This window comes from Coffea arabica, chromosome 1e, assembly GCF_036785885.1.
Source record: "Coffea arabica cultivar ET-39 chromosome 1e, Coffea Arabica ET-39 HiFi, whole genome shotgun sequence".
Classification (NCBI taxonomy): domain Eukaryota; kingdom Viridiplantae; phylum Streptophyta; class Magnoliopsida; order Gentianales; family Rubiaceae; genus Coffea; species Coffea arabica.
In genome coordinates, this window is record NC_092311.1 from 54,103,969 (window position 1) to 54,116,395 (window position 12,427).

General features: G+C 52.8%; 1 protein-coding gene across 1 annotated transcript; it reads right to left on the reverse strand.

Annotated features, from left to right (window-relative positions):
• Window positions 1-7,486: 7,486 nt before the first annotated feature.
• On the reverse strand, window positions 7,487-9,643 carry LOC113696365 (uncharacterized). The gene has a single exon (XM_027215794.2). The coding sequence runs from the start codon at window positions 9,641-9,643 to the stop codon at window positions 7,487-7,489; it is 2,157 nt and encodes a 718-aa protein (XP_027071595.2).
• Between the last annotated feature and the right edge of the window lie 2,784 nt (window positions 9,644-12,427).

A 12,427-nucleotide genomic window follows, 5' to 3' on the forward strand; every position in this document is an offset into this window, starting at 1 on the left:
TCCTTAAATCAGGATGCATTGCATCTTTGCAGTAACTTTGGAGATTTAAATGTTACTTGGTTCTACTAGGCGGACAGACATAAGTAGCAAGTAATACTACTTGTTTAATGTCTGTTCTTGAATTCAATGAACTTTCTTTGTAAAGTGACTCGGTGAATTTTGGTTGGACGAGTCGAGTCATGAGGAGGTGATTTTTGGGAGGCGGTTGAACCAGCCGAAATCAGCCTCTTCTGAGGTGAGCTGTATCTGTGTGTCCGAAGTGAATGGCGGGGCTTCTCCCCTGGGATCACTCCGATGCTCAAGTTAGTATGAGAACGAGAGAAAAGCAGTGGTATTGTCAAATGAACAGTATGCTTACTTGTTGGGAGTGTGTGGGGTATTTATAGGGCGAGAGTGGAGGGCAGGATGGAGGTCTTATGCCGATGGGACCCATGCCCTGCCATTACGGCTCTGCTCCCTGTCAGGTGGCCTGACCCTGACACTGTAGCCGCCTGGACAGGGTGACGCGGAGTCCTTCGCAGTAGTCATTAAGTGCGACAGTGCTTTTCAGATAAAACACTGATCCCGGGTGATGTCAGGTGTCTTGGCATCATCAGCGTGCAGCTGAGGTGCATTGCCGAAGTCACCTACACGGTAGACTGGGGATGTGGCCGAGCTTAGGGGGTATGCCCAAGGGCACGGATGAGCTCACATGAGGGACGAGGTGAGCTCACCTCGGACATGGGGGTTGCCGAGGTGAGCACCCTCAATAAGCCCCCCAAGCCTCGGTAGCTCCGGGCCAGGGAGGTACCAAGGCTTCCTTGGGCCGAAGTCGTAAAGAGTCGGAGTGCCGAAACTGCTCCGAGAAATGCGGGGACGTGACACGTGGGCAGGTCAGCTGATAGGACGTGGCCACTGGTAACCGTCGCGTCGTGAAGTAGTGGGACGTTTTGTGCAGAGGGTGTCAGCTGAAAGGACGGGGCATTAATGAGGAAAGAGGGAGGTACGGTGAAGAGGAGATTTTTGGTGGATAGATGGACCGACCTAAATCAGACCTCTCTGAGATGAAGTGAGGGGTATCCTCGTGTCCGAAGTCGACCTTCTTGTCCGAAGTGAATGGCGGGGCTTCTCCCCTGGTATCACTCCGACGATTAAGTTAGTATGAGAACGAGAAAATGCTAGAGTATGAGCAAATGAACAGTGTATGCTTACTTGCTAGGAGTGTATGTGGGGTATTTATAGGAGGGTAGAGGACAGAGCGGAGAGCTCATGCTGGTGGGACCCATTCTCTGGTCATTACGGCTCTGTCCCGTGTCAGGAGGCCTGACTCTGACACTGTAGCCGCCTGAGTATGATGACGGAGAGTATTGAGCAGGTTCCATTAAGAGTCTCCAGTGCTTTTCAGATAAAGCACTGGACCTGGGTGATGTCAGGGGCCGTGACCTCATCAGCGTGCGGCCGAAGTGGGTGGTGCCGAGGTCACCTACACGGTAGGCTAGGGAAGTGGCCGAGCTCAGGGGTTATGCCCAAGATACGGATGAGCTCTGATAAGGGACGAGGTGAGTTCACCTCGGACACGCAGGATGGCCGAGGTGAGCATCCTCAATAAGCCCCCCAAGCCTCGGGTGCTCCGGGACTGAGAGGTGCCGAGGCTTCCTTGTGCCGAAGTCATGAAGAGTCGGGGTCCTGAGACTGCTCCGGAAGATGCGGGGACTTGACACGTGGTCGAGTCAGTTGACAGGACGTGGTCAGAGGTAACCGTCGCGTCGTGAAGTGGTGGGACGTTTCGTGCAGAGGGTGTCAGCCGAAAGGACGGGCATTAATGAGGAGAGATGGACAGAGGGGCAGGTACACGGTATCCTGAATTCGAATCGTTGCCGCCTTTTCGTATTCTGGCTGCCTCTTCGGGTTCTGGCTCTCCCCTATAAATAGGGGGTCCCTTTCATCGTGTGGCCCATCACTCTCTTTCTTCGCTTGTAACTTACAAAATTCGCGAGTGTAGCCGAAGTCAATCCATTAGCCGAGATCACAGCCGAAGTCATCGTCTTCGTCCGAGATCGTAGTCAATAGTAAGTATCTTTCTTTCTCTTCATATCGTCTTTCACTCATGGCCAAAACCGCTAAGACCCATAAAGAAACTGTGACCCCGAGCTACCAGACCGAGGTGAGGCCGGATCCTGAGGAAGAAGCGACGACGTCCAGCTCTGAGGGGTCGACGCAGGGTTCTGAGGAAGGATCAGCCGAGGTGAGAGCCGACGTGACGGGCTTGGAGTTGGAGTCGTCCGAGATCAGCGAGGGTGGTTCCGAGGTCGAATACGATACCGAGCTCGGGACCGAGATACCTCATGACGAGGGTGTCCTGGAGCCAGTCGCTCCAAAGGACGTGGACAACATCGACTTCGATCAGATGCCGAAGTTTAGAAGTCGTATAGGAAGGGATAGGGCCACGAAGGTGATAAACAGGTACCCTTTCCGGTCGGGGTACGAAATTCTGTCGCCCGAGCCGAATGACACAGCCGCGAACCCCCCCTTTGGCATGGTGGCTGTCTACGTTCAACAGCTGGAGGCCGGGCTGAGGATGCCGACGTCGAGATTCCTCCGGGACTTACTTCGTCACTTCCACGTGAGGATCACCCAGCTTGCCCCGAATGCGGTCCGCATCATTGTGGGGTTCGAGATGCTGTGCCGACATCAGGAGGTGACTCCCTCCGTCGACCTCTTCCGCCGATGCTATACTCTCAAGGCGCACGGGACGGATAAAGGATGGTTTTATGTTGGCAATCGAAACAATGCTATCCCGAAGTTGGTGATCGGTGCTCCCAGTTCGATCAAGAACTGGAAGCGCGACTACTTCTTCGTGTCCGGAGTGGACTTCCCGAGGGGTTTTTGGTGGAGGCCAATTAAGGCGAAGGCCGACCCCTCTGCGGGGGATGCCGAAGAGGAATCCTTCCAGAAGTTGATGAAGTCGGGACTTCGGCTGTTCAGCCATGACTACCCCGAAGCCGTGCTCGTGGATGGGGGGATAAGTCGAGCCGTGATCAATACTACCAAGCCCCCCTTCCTTTCCACTGAACTTGAGATACCTTGTAATTTTTCTTTCGTAGCTTTGCTTTCACTTCGGTTAAGGCATATGATAATATTTATTTTTGTGCAGTGACTAAACTGTCCGACCTCGTCGTCTCTGGCTCGTCCGAAGTGGCCAAGAGGCAGAAGAGGAAGAGCACTGACGAGACATCGGCACCTCCGCCAAAGAAGAAGAAGTCACAAGGACCAGCCGCTAAGACTTCGGCGTCTAAAGGCACTCCCACCAAGGTTGGCCAGAGCAGCTCGGCCACGGCGGCTACTGGGTCCACCTCGTCTGTGCCAGAGGGAGTTCCCCTTGGAGTTGTTACAACAGTCACACCTCCTTCTGGCCGAGGCAAGCAGCTGAAGCCTCCAGTTAATCCGGTGTCGGGGACCTCGCTATGGAATCGTTTCCATAGCCCCCCAGTGTTTCCCGGAGACGATAAGGCGCACCCCGGCGGGCATTGGTGTCCGGACTGGAAAATTTCGGTCAACGACAGGTGCCAGCATCCTCGGGTTGCCCAAGAACTAGTGATGCACTCCCCCCTGCCGAGGGACTTGGAGTTCATGAAGAAGCTGAGCCCGGCCGAAATGGTTCAAAGTCTCATGGTGTCCACAGCTTCCACCTCGGCCTTTGTGGCCGAGATGGCACACCGCTACTGTGCTCTGGTCGAGGAACAGGACACCGGCAAGTTGCAGAATCAAATCTCCAAGTTGGAGAAAAAACTGTTGGTGTCCGAGTCTGAGAAGGCCGAGCTTGAAAGGCGGCTTAAGGAGGCCGGGGTGAAGGATGAGGAGGCCGCGGCTACTATCAACAGTCTCCGATCGGCCCTCGAAGAGGAGCAGAAGAGGGGGGACGAGGTGAAGGCGTCCCACGAGCAAGCTCTCGAGGGTGCCGGAGCCTCGGCCGTAGACGCTTTTCGGAAGTCCGAGGCCTTCATCAAGGACCTCGGCCAACTACTTACGCCTAACTTCATGTTTGGCTTCACATCGGCCGTTGACGAGGCCGCAGCTCACCTCTCCACCGAGGCCTTGGAGTCCTTAAAAAACCATACCAGCTACAATGAGGACTCCAAGGAGTTATGCGATCGGATGGCCGAAGGCATTCAGGCAGGAAGGAATTTGGCCGAAGTCCAGGTCGAGTTCAACAAGTGGCTGTCCGAACTCGACGAAGTGTTCGAGGACGTGGAAGTGGAAGAAGCTGGAGGAGAGGACGCTGAGGGAGACGAAGCCGAAGGGGACGTCGGCAAAGAGCATGGAGATGAAGTTCACCCCGGCGGAAAAGAGGCCGAAGAGAAGGATGCCCAGGAGGGAGCCAAGACCGGGGATGGAGCCGAGACGGGGGTCTAGGCTCGCGGTTTTAAGGGGGTGGCCGAGGTGGAGAGTGCTTAGTAGCATTCGGACCTCGGCCTTGTACTTTTGTAACGCTCTTTCTTATTGAATGAAAGCATATTTCTTCTCGTCTCAGTGCTTTAATTTCTTACTTTGACTTCATCCCTTGCTTGTCCCCCTTATTTTTTAATAGCGTAACAACGATATTGAAGAATAACATGATAGCTGAAGTCATTACTTGATTAAAAATTCAGGCGTAATACAATCTGAGGTTCTCGGCGTGCCAAGACCTCGGCACTAATGAGCCATCTCGATAACTCAGTTTACAATACCCCTTAGCGTCAGATTCCACAACTTGGTAAGGGCCTTCCCATTTCGGGCATAATTTCCCTTGCGGTTCAGCTCGGCTGACTGAGTTTTTTCTAAGAACCAAGTCTCCAGGTTGGAATCTACGATGTCTCACGCGGGCATTGTAGTAGTGTGCCAGTGTGTTCTTGTAAGAAGCTATCCGGGCTGAGGCGAGATTCCTTCGTTCTTCGACGAGGTCGAGGTCCAGCTGCCTCTCTTCGTCGTTCACCTCGGCGGCATAGGCTGCCAGCCGAGGGCTGGGGGTAAGGATCTCAGCCGGAATGACCGCCTCGGCGCCGTAGGTCAGGGAGAATGGGGTCTCTTGCGTCGCTGACCTCGGCGTGGTCCGATACGACCACAGGACACTGGGGAGTTCCTCCACCCAAGATGACCCAACGCGGTGTAGTCGGGTCCTGAGACCATGTAGAAGAGTCCGGTTGAAGTTTTCTGCTTGACCATTGGCCTGGGGGTGGCCTACCGAAGTGAAGTGTTGTTTGATGCCGAGGTTCTCGCACCAAGTCTTGAACGGGTTCTCGGCAAACTGTCTCCCATTGTCCGAGATGATGACCCGCGGTATGCCGAACCGGCAGATAATGCACTTCCAAAAGAATTTTTGAATGGCCAGCCCTGAGATGGTCCGAAGTGGCTCGGCCTCGACCCACTTGGTGAAGTAATCCACAGCGGTTACTAAGAATGTGTAACCCCCGACGGCTTTGGGGAAGGGACCTATGATGTCTGTCCCCCATTGCTCAAACGGCCAGGGTGAAGTGATGGGGACCATGAAGTTTGAAGGCTGGTGGCGCTCGGGTGCGTGGACTTGGCAGGAAGGGCAGCCGAAAACGAGGTCCTGGGAGTCTTGCCGAAGTGATGGCCAGAAATATCCCAGGAGCATAGCTTTCTTAGCTAGCATCCTGTGGCCGATGTGAGCCCCACATAGGCCCTCGTGGATCTCGTGGAGGACCTCGCGTCCTGCCTCGGGGGTGACACACCTCAACCATGGGCCGAGGTAGGAGCGCTTATATAGTTCTCCATCGCGGAGTGCATACCGAGCGGCTTTGCGTTGTATCTTCCTTGCTTCAGCTCGGTTTTCGGGAAGGACTCCTTGACCCAAGAAAAGGATGAACGGGGTCATCCAAGTTTCTTCAGAGTGCACGGGGCAGGCCACCTCTTCCACGTACCCTAGTTCACTCAGGACCTCCACCAAGACGGTTTTGTTGAGGTCAGAGAATGAAGTGGAAGCCAGCCGGGATAAGGCGTCGGCTCGCTTATTCTGGGACCGAGGGATCCTTTGGATGTCGAATGACTTGAAGTACGCGGTGAGTTGGTGAACTTTGGAGAGGTACCGTTGCATGGTCTCATCCTTGGCCTCGTACTCACCAATAACTTGGCGTACCACGAGCTGGGAGTCACTGCGGACGTGGATTTGCTGGGCGCCGAGGTTGCGGGCTAGCTGGAGTCCAGCGATTAGAGCCTCGTACTCGGCTTCATTGTTGGTGGCCGGGAAGTCAAAGCGGAGGGCGTAAGAGCCAACCTCCCCCTGAGGTCCTTCCAGGAGCAGTCCGGCTCCGCAGCCGTCTCCATTAGAGGATCCATCGACATACAATGTCCACAGGGATGAGGTGGACACCTCGGGTAAGGCTGAAGTGGACTCCGGACCTTCCGTGAAGGTGAGCTCAGCAAGGAAGTCAGCTAAAGCTTGAGTTTTTATGGCGGTGCGTGGCTCGTAGGACAAGTCATATTCTCCCAATTCGACAGCCCACTTGGTGAGGCGACCAGAAGCTTCGGGTCGCACCAATATTTGCCGAATGGGCTGGTCGGTCCTGACCGAGATGGGATGGGCTAAGAAGTAGGGTTTCAACCGCCGAGCTGCGTGGACGAGCCCCAGCACAAGTTTTTCCACTTGCGTGTATCGGGTCTCCGGCCCGAGGAGGGCTCGGCTGACGTAGTAGACCGGCACTTGGGTGCCCTCATCTCGGATGAGCACAGCGCTGACAGCCTCGTCGGCTGCGGAGAGGTAGAGGTAGAGCTTCTCCTCGGGCCGAGGTGAAGCGAGAGTTGGTAGGTGATGCAAGTACTGCTTCAGCTGGTCGAAAGCAGCCTGACACTCCTCAGTCCAGGCGAACTGGTCAGCATTTTTCAGCACCTTAAAGAAAGGCAGAGCTTTCTCGGCTGATTGGGACAGGAAGCGATTCAGCGCGGCCAGGCGTCCATTCAGCCGTTGGACTTCTCGGATGTTACGAGGTGGGGACATGTCCTGAATGGCCTTCACCTTGTCGGGGTTGGCCTCGATTCCCCGGTGGGAAACCAGATACCCCAAGAATTTTCCCGAGGTGACGCCGAAGACGCACTTCTTGGGATTCAGCTTCATCCTCGAGTCTCGCAGGACACCGAAGACTTCCCTCACATCTGACAGAAAGGATGAAGTGGCGAGACTTTTGACGAGGATGTCATCCACATAGGCCTCCACATTGCGGCCGATCTGATTCTTGAAGAGTCGGTTGATCAGCCTTTGGTAGGTCGCCCCGGCGTTCTTTAGCCCGAAGGGCATGGTAGTGTAACAGTAGGTACCTCGGTCGGTGTAGAACGCCGTTTTCTCTTGGTTCTCCTCACTCATTCCTATTTGATGATACCCTTTGAAGGCATCCAGGAAGCAGAGGACTTCATACCCCATCGCCGTGTCGACGAGGGCGTCTATCCTCGGCAGAGGGTAGCAATCTTTGGGGCAGGCCTTGTTGAAGTCGGTGAAGTCTACACACATTCTCCATCAACCGGTGTCCTTTTTGACCATGACTGGATTGGACAACCAGGTGGGATATTGGATCTCGTGGATCATTTTGGCCGGCAAGAGCTTGTCGACCTCATCCGATATGGCCTTGCTATGTTCGGGGCCGAAGTGCCTTCGCTTCTGTCGCACAGGTCGGGCCTGTGGGTCAACGTTGAGTTGGTGAGTCATGAGCTCGGGTGGCACTCCGACCACTTCATCCGCGGACCACGCGAAGACGTCTCGGTGGTCTTTTATCAGGGAGATCATTTCTTCTTTCAGGGGTGAGGGGAGTCCAGCCCCTACTTGGACCACTTGGTCAAGTTTCGCTTCATCCAAGACCACCAGTTCCACCTCATCCCCGGGCTCCAGCCTGTTGGGGTCTCCTGCCTTCTGAGGGTCGATGCAGTCTATGGAGAGGACCGCTGGCCTCTTTTCTTCTGACCTCGGTGAGGGTCGGGGTGTGACTGCTGCTTGAATGGTGGCGAGGTAGCACTTCCGGGCGGCGCCCACATCACTGCTTACCTCGGCCACCCCCGCAGGTGTTAGGAATTTAAAACTCAGGTGGTAGGTGGAGTATACGGCTCTCAAGGCATTGAGCGTGGGCCGGCCTATCAGCATATTGTAGGGGGGGTCTGCTTTGACCACCGCAAAACTGACAGGCACAGTTCGGCAGCGTGGATGACGCCCGATTGTTACCATCAGGGTCAACATGCCCTCCGGGTGGACGACGTGTCCCCCGAATCCCACGAGGGGAGTTCTGACAGGAGTGAGTTGCTCCCTGGTCAGCTTCAAACTTTCGAAAGTTCGGTAGTACAAGACGTCTACCGAGCTTCCGGGGTCAACATAGACCTTTTTGACTACGTAGTTGTTGGTGAGAATTTCAATCACAAGAGCCTCGTGATTGCTGGAGGCCGCAGGAACGGGGTCAGCGGGGCCATAGGTGATGACCTCGGACAGCCGAGAGCTCGGCTCGGCCACCTCCATCTCGGCCTGGCGGTAGGTCCGCTTCCGGGAGTTCTGGCTGTCTCCTCCCGTTGGTCCTCCCGCGATGGTGTTGATCACCCCAGCGATGTTGGGGCCGTAGCCCGGTGATCCATCGCGTGGAGGCTGCTTGTCCTCCCTACGGTTTTCGGGACCCCGGCAATGCATGTTCGTGTCCCGTCGGTCGTCTCGGCGGGGGCCCCGGTTCTTCCGGTGGGAGACGCTTCGGTTGAAGCCTCCATCCTTGCGGACGAATTGCTTCAGGTATCCTTGCCGGATCAAATTCTCGATCTCTCGCTTCAGATCATTACAGTCTTCGGTCTCGTGCCCAACATCCCGATGATAGGCACAATAGAGGTTTGAGTTCCTCTTATCTCTCCTCCCCGGAATTTCGGGAGGGTTGCGGCCGAGGTGATTCTGCCTCATCACAGCCAGGACATGGGTCCGGCTCGAATTGAGGGGTGTCAGCTCGGCGTCCGAGGTGGACGTTCTGCCTTTTACGATTCGATCGAAGACACTCCGGCGGTCTCGGAGTTGGTTTGAAGTGCCACTTGGGCCTTGTTCACCTCGGCCTGTGTCTTTCCTCCTCCGGGGATCTTGCCCCGTACGAGATGCTTGGGCTTCTCGCTTCATGCGATTTACATCTTCACTTCGGATTTCCTGGTCCACTCTTTCCCAGAGCTCCCGAAGTGTATGGGGGTACTGCCGATGGATTTCGGTGTTGAAGATCCCTGCCACTAACCCATTGGTGAAGGCAGCGATAGTTACCTGCTCGTTCTGGTCAGGTATCTGTACATTTTCCTCGTTGAACCTTTGGGCGTACGAGCGAAGTGACTCGCCCTGACCCTGTTGCAGGTTCAAGAGGTAAGCTGAAGTCTTTGTTATTGGTCGAGACGACACAAAGCGATGGATGAACCGGTCTATCAGTTCATCCAGGGAGGAAATGCACCCCGGTTCTAAACTCCAGAACCACTTTCGGGCATTCCCATGCAAGAAGATGGGGAAAGCTCGACAAATCACAGCGTCGGGGACACAGTAGAGGCGGAAAGCGGAGATGAAGGCACGGAGGTGATCCTCGGGGTCGCCTCGGCCGTCATAGGTGTGTAAATTTGGAAGCTTAAAGTTTGGGAGCACCATCTCCCCATTGATGTCATCAGTGAAGGGCGGAGCCCTCATGTAGTCAGCAGCTAGGCCTCCGGGGCGCCGAGATGGGTCCTCGGCCCGTTTCCCCAACAGTCCTCGGGAAAACGCCTAGGAGATGGAGGCTATTTTAGAGGTTGCCTTGGAGGAGGCGCGCCTAGAGGTACTCCGAGAGAGACGCCCCTCATCGGAGTCCTCACCTGAGGGCACTTCAGGAGATTTCGTCGGTCTCCTCTTGGAAGATTCGGCTTTTTCTTTCCCTTGCCTTTTGAGGTATCTTCCTAGTTCCTCAAAAATGTTGGGGTTGTCTGACACGAACTCCGCCATCTTGGCGATGGCGTCTTCGTTGTTGGGCTGGGTCCTTTGGGACCCTTGTTCCTCAGAGATGCGATCTTGCTGGGCTCCCGAGGTCTGCCCAGCCCCAGTTGAGGGAACTCTTCCGCTTCTAGAGCGCGTGGATCTCATTTTGATAATAGCAGTCTCGTTCCCACAGACGGCGCCAATTGAGGAGGTGATTTTTGGGAGGCGGTTGAACCAGCCGAAATCAGCCTCTTCTGAGGTGAGCTGTATCTGTGTGTCCGAAGTGAATGGCGGGGCTTCTCCCCTGGGATCACTCCGATGCTCAAGTTAGTATGAGAACGAGAGAAAAGCAGTGGTATTGTCAAATGAACAGTATGCTTACTTGTTGGGAGTGTGTGGGGTATTTATAGGGCGAGAGTGGAGGGCAGGATGGAGGTCTTATGCCGATGGGACCCATGCCCTGCCATTACGGCTCTGCTCCCTGTCAGGTGGCCTGACCCTGACACTGTAGCCGCCTGGACAGGGTGACGCGGAGTCCTTCGCAGTAGTCATTAAGTGCGACAGTGCTTTTCAGATAAAGCACTGATCCCGGGTGATGTCAGGTGTCTTGGCATCATCAGCGTGCAGGTGAGGTGCATTGCCGAAGTCACCTACACGGTAGACTGGGGATGTGGCCGAGTTTAGGGGGTATGCCCAAGGGCACGGATGAGCTCACATGAGGGACGAGGTGAGCTCACCTCGGACATGGGGGTTGCCGAGGTGAGCACCCTCAAGTCACGAATGCACGAACTCACTTGCCAAACGAGGAGTAGACGGGGTCTTGTTCCCTGATCTCACTTCGATGTTTAATTTAGATACAGTTCGGGAATTGAATACGTAGGTTAAATTTTGCTTCTCATTTTGGAGTATTAGATGAGTATTTATAATAGTTGTGCCTATAGATGGAATGATGAGATCTACCTTCTACCCGATATTACGAGACAGTATAGGGCGACGGTGTCGAGTGTAGGTCTGACAAGTAGGGTGGCTGGTGGCCAAATCACTCCATCAATCACAAATCACGCAAATAGTCAAGGTGTCGATAGTCTTGAACACGGGGGCAGACAAGGTGTAACGCCTCTTCAGAGTAACCTCGTTCGTCGATCACCTCGTCAGGAGATGTCTGAGATGAGATGTCCGTTGTTAATAGGAAGTGAATAGGTTAATAGAATTCGGGCAAGCCGAGGTGTCCACGTAAAACAAATTAATTGTTGTATGCGGAAATTATACGAGAGAAAATATTTTAGTCGACGCCCTGCCGTGTAGAAAATAAATACACTCCCGTATGTGTTATACTTTTGCATTCTCCAGCCAGGTGAAATGCACCTTGAATGAACTTTCTTCGTTTCGAGTTTGAGTGCTCCGGGCCGTCGAGTTAATTTATGGATTCACCATTCACGCGATGCGACCCTACTCTTCGATTTTCTGATTTTCCTCGTAGGTCAGTCGGCCGAGAAAATCGTGGCTGTTAACGTGTATCCGTAATGGAAGATAAATTTGACACGCAAGAAGAAACTGACAAGGAAATACTACGTCACTGGAGATATCCGACGACTCCATCTGGTCAGGTATTGTTTATTGACTGCATAAATTCAGTCAAATATTTTTCCTTCAATTCATTGAACTTGATTTTTGGAGGCATCTTCTTATACGGCTACTAGCAGTTTAACATATTATTCTTTCTAAACTAGCTACTGCTACTATTTTTTAATCCCCCCCACAATCCCATCCCCCAACCAAAAAAAAAAGAAGTCAAGCTGATCAATAGTTTTAACAATTTTTTTTCCCATTTAAAGTATATATATATAACATCCACAAACACGTCTCTGATATTTCATTTCAAATTACACGAGAAAAAAGAAGATTTTTTTTTTATATATGAAGACGTTTATGGCACGTGGCAGACGAAGATGGGCTCGTCATTGTTTTTTTTCTTCAGCAAATTGAAATTAATATTCCAGGCGTACGTGGTGCATAATTAGAGGTTTCTCCGGTTTTCATTATATTTAGTAGCTAGGCTTTAGGGTCACTAATCACCATGTTTGTTTGTTGCTTCAGGAATTCAAATCTCGTCCGACAAGTATTCTATTTTTCATTTCTAGTGTATTATGAATTAGTTGCATCCGAGTAAATAGAGAACGAATATAGATTTAACATGTATTACATTAAAATCTAATTAATTAATATGGTTTGCCTCTAATTTCTCTAGCATCAAATTTTTGAATTAATCTTTCTTATACTGACAGTGTATTATCAGCGTTGAATAAATGATAATCAAATAAAATTTAAATTTAAAATTCAATTTTTACACGTGTATCATGAATGAAACGATAATAGTATATGCACTAATATTTACTCAAAATTCTTTGGGCTTGTTATGATTTGTAACACCGTGGCATGGTCCCGTCCCCGACTGGCTTTCAAAGAAGCCTTGTAGCATGAAATTGGTTTTATCTTTTCCCAAAAAAAAAAAAAGGCTCA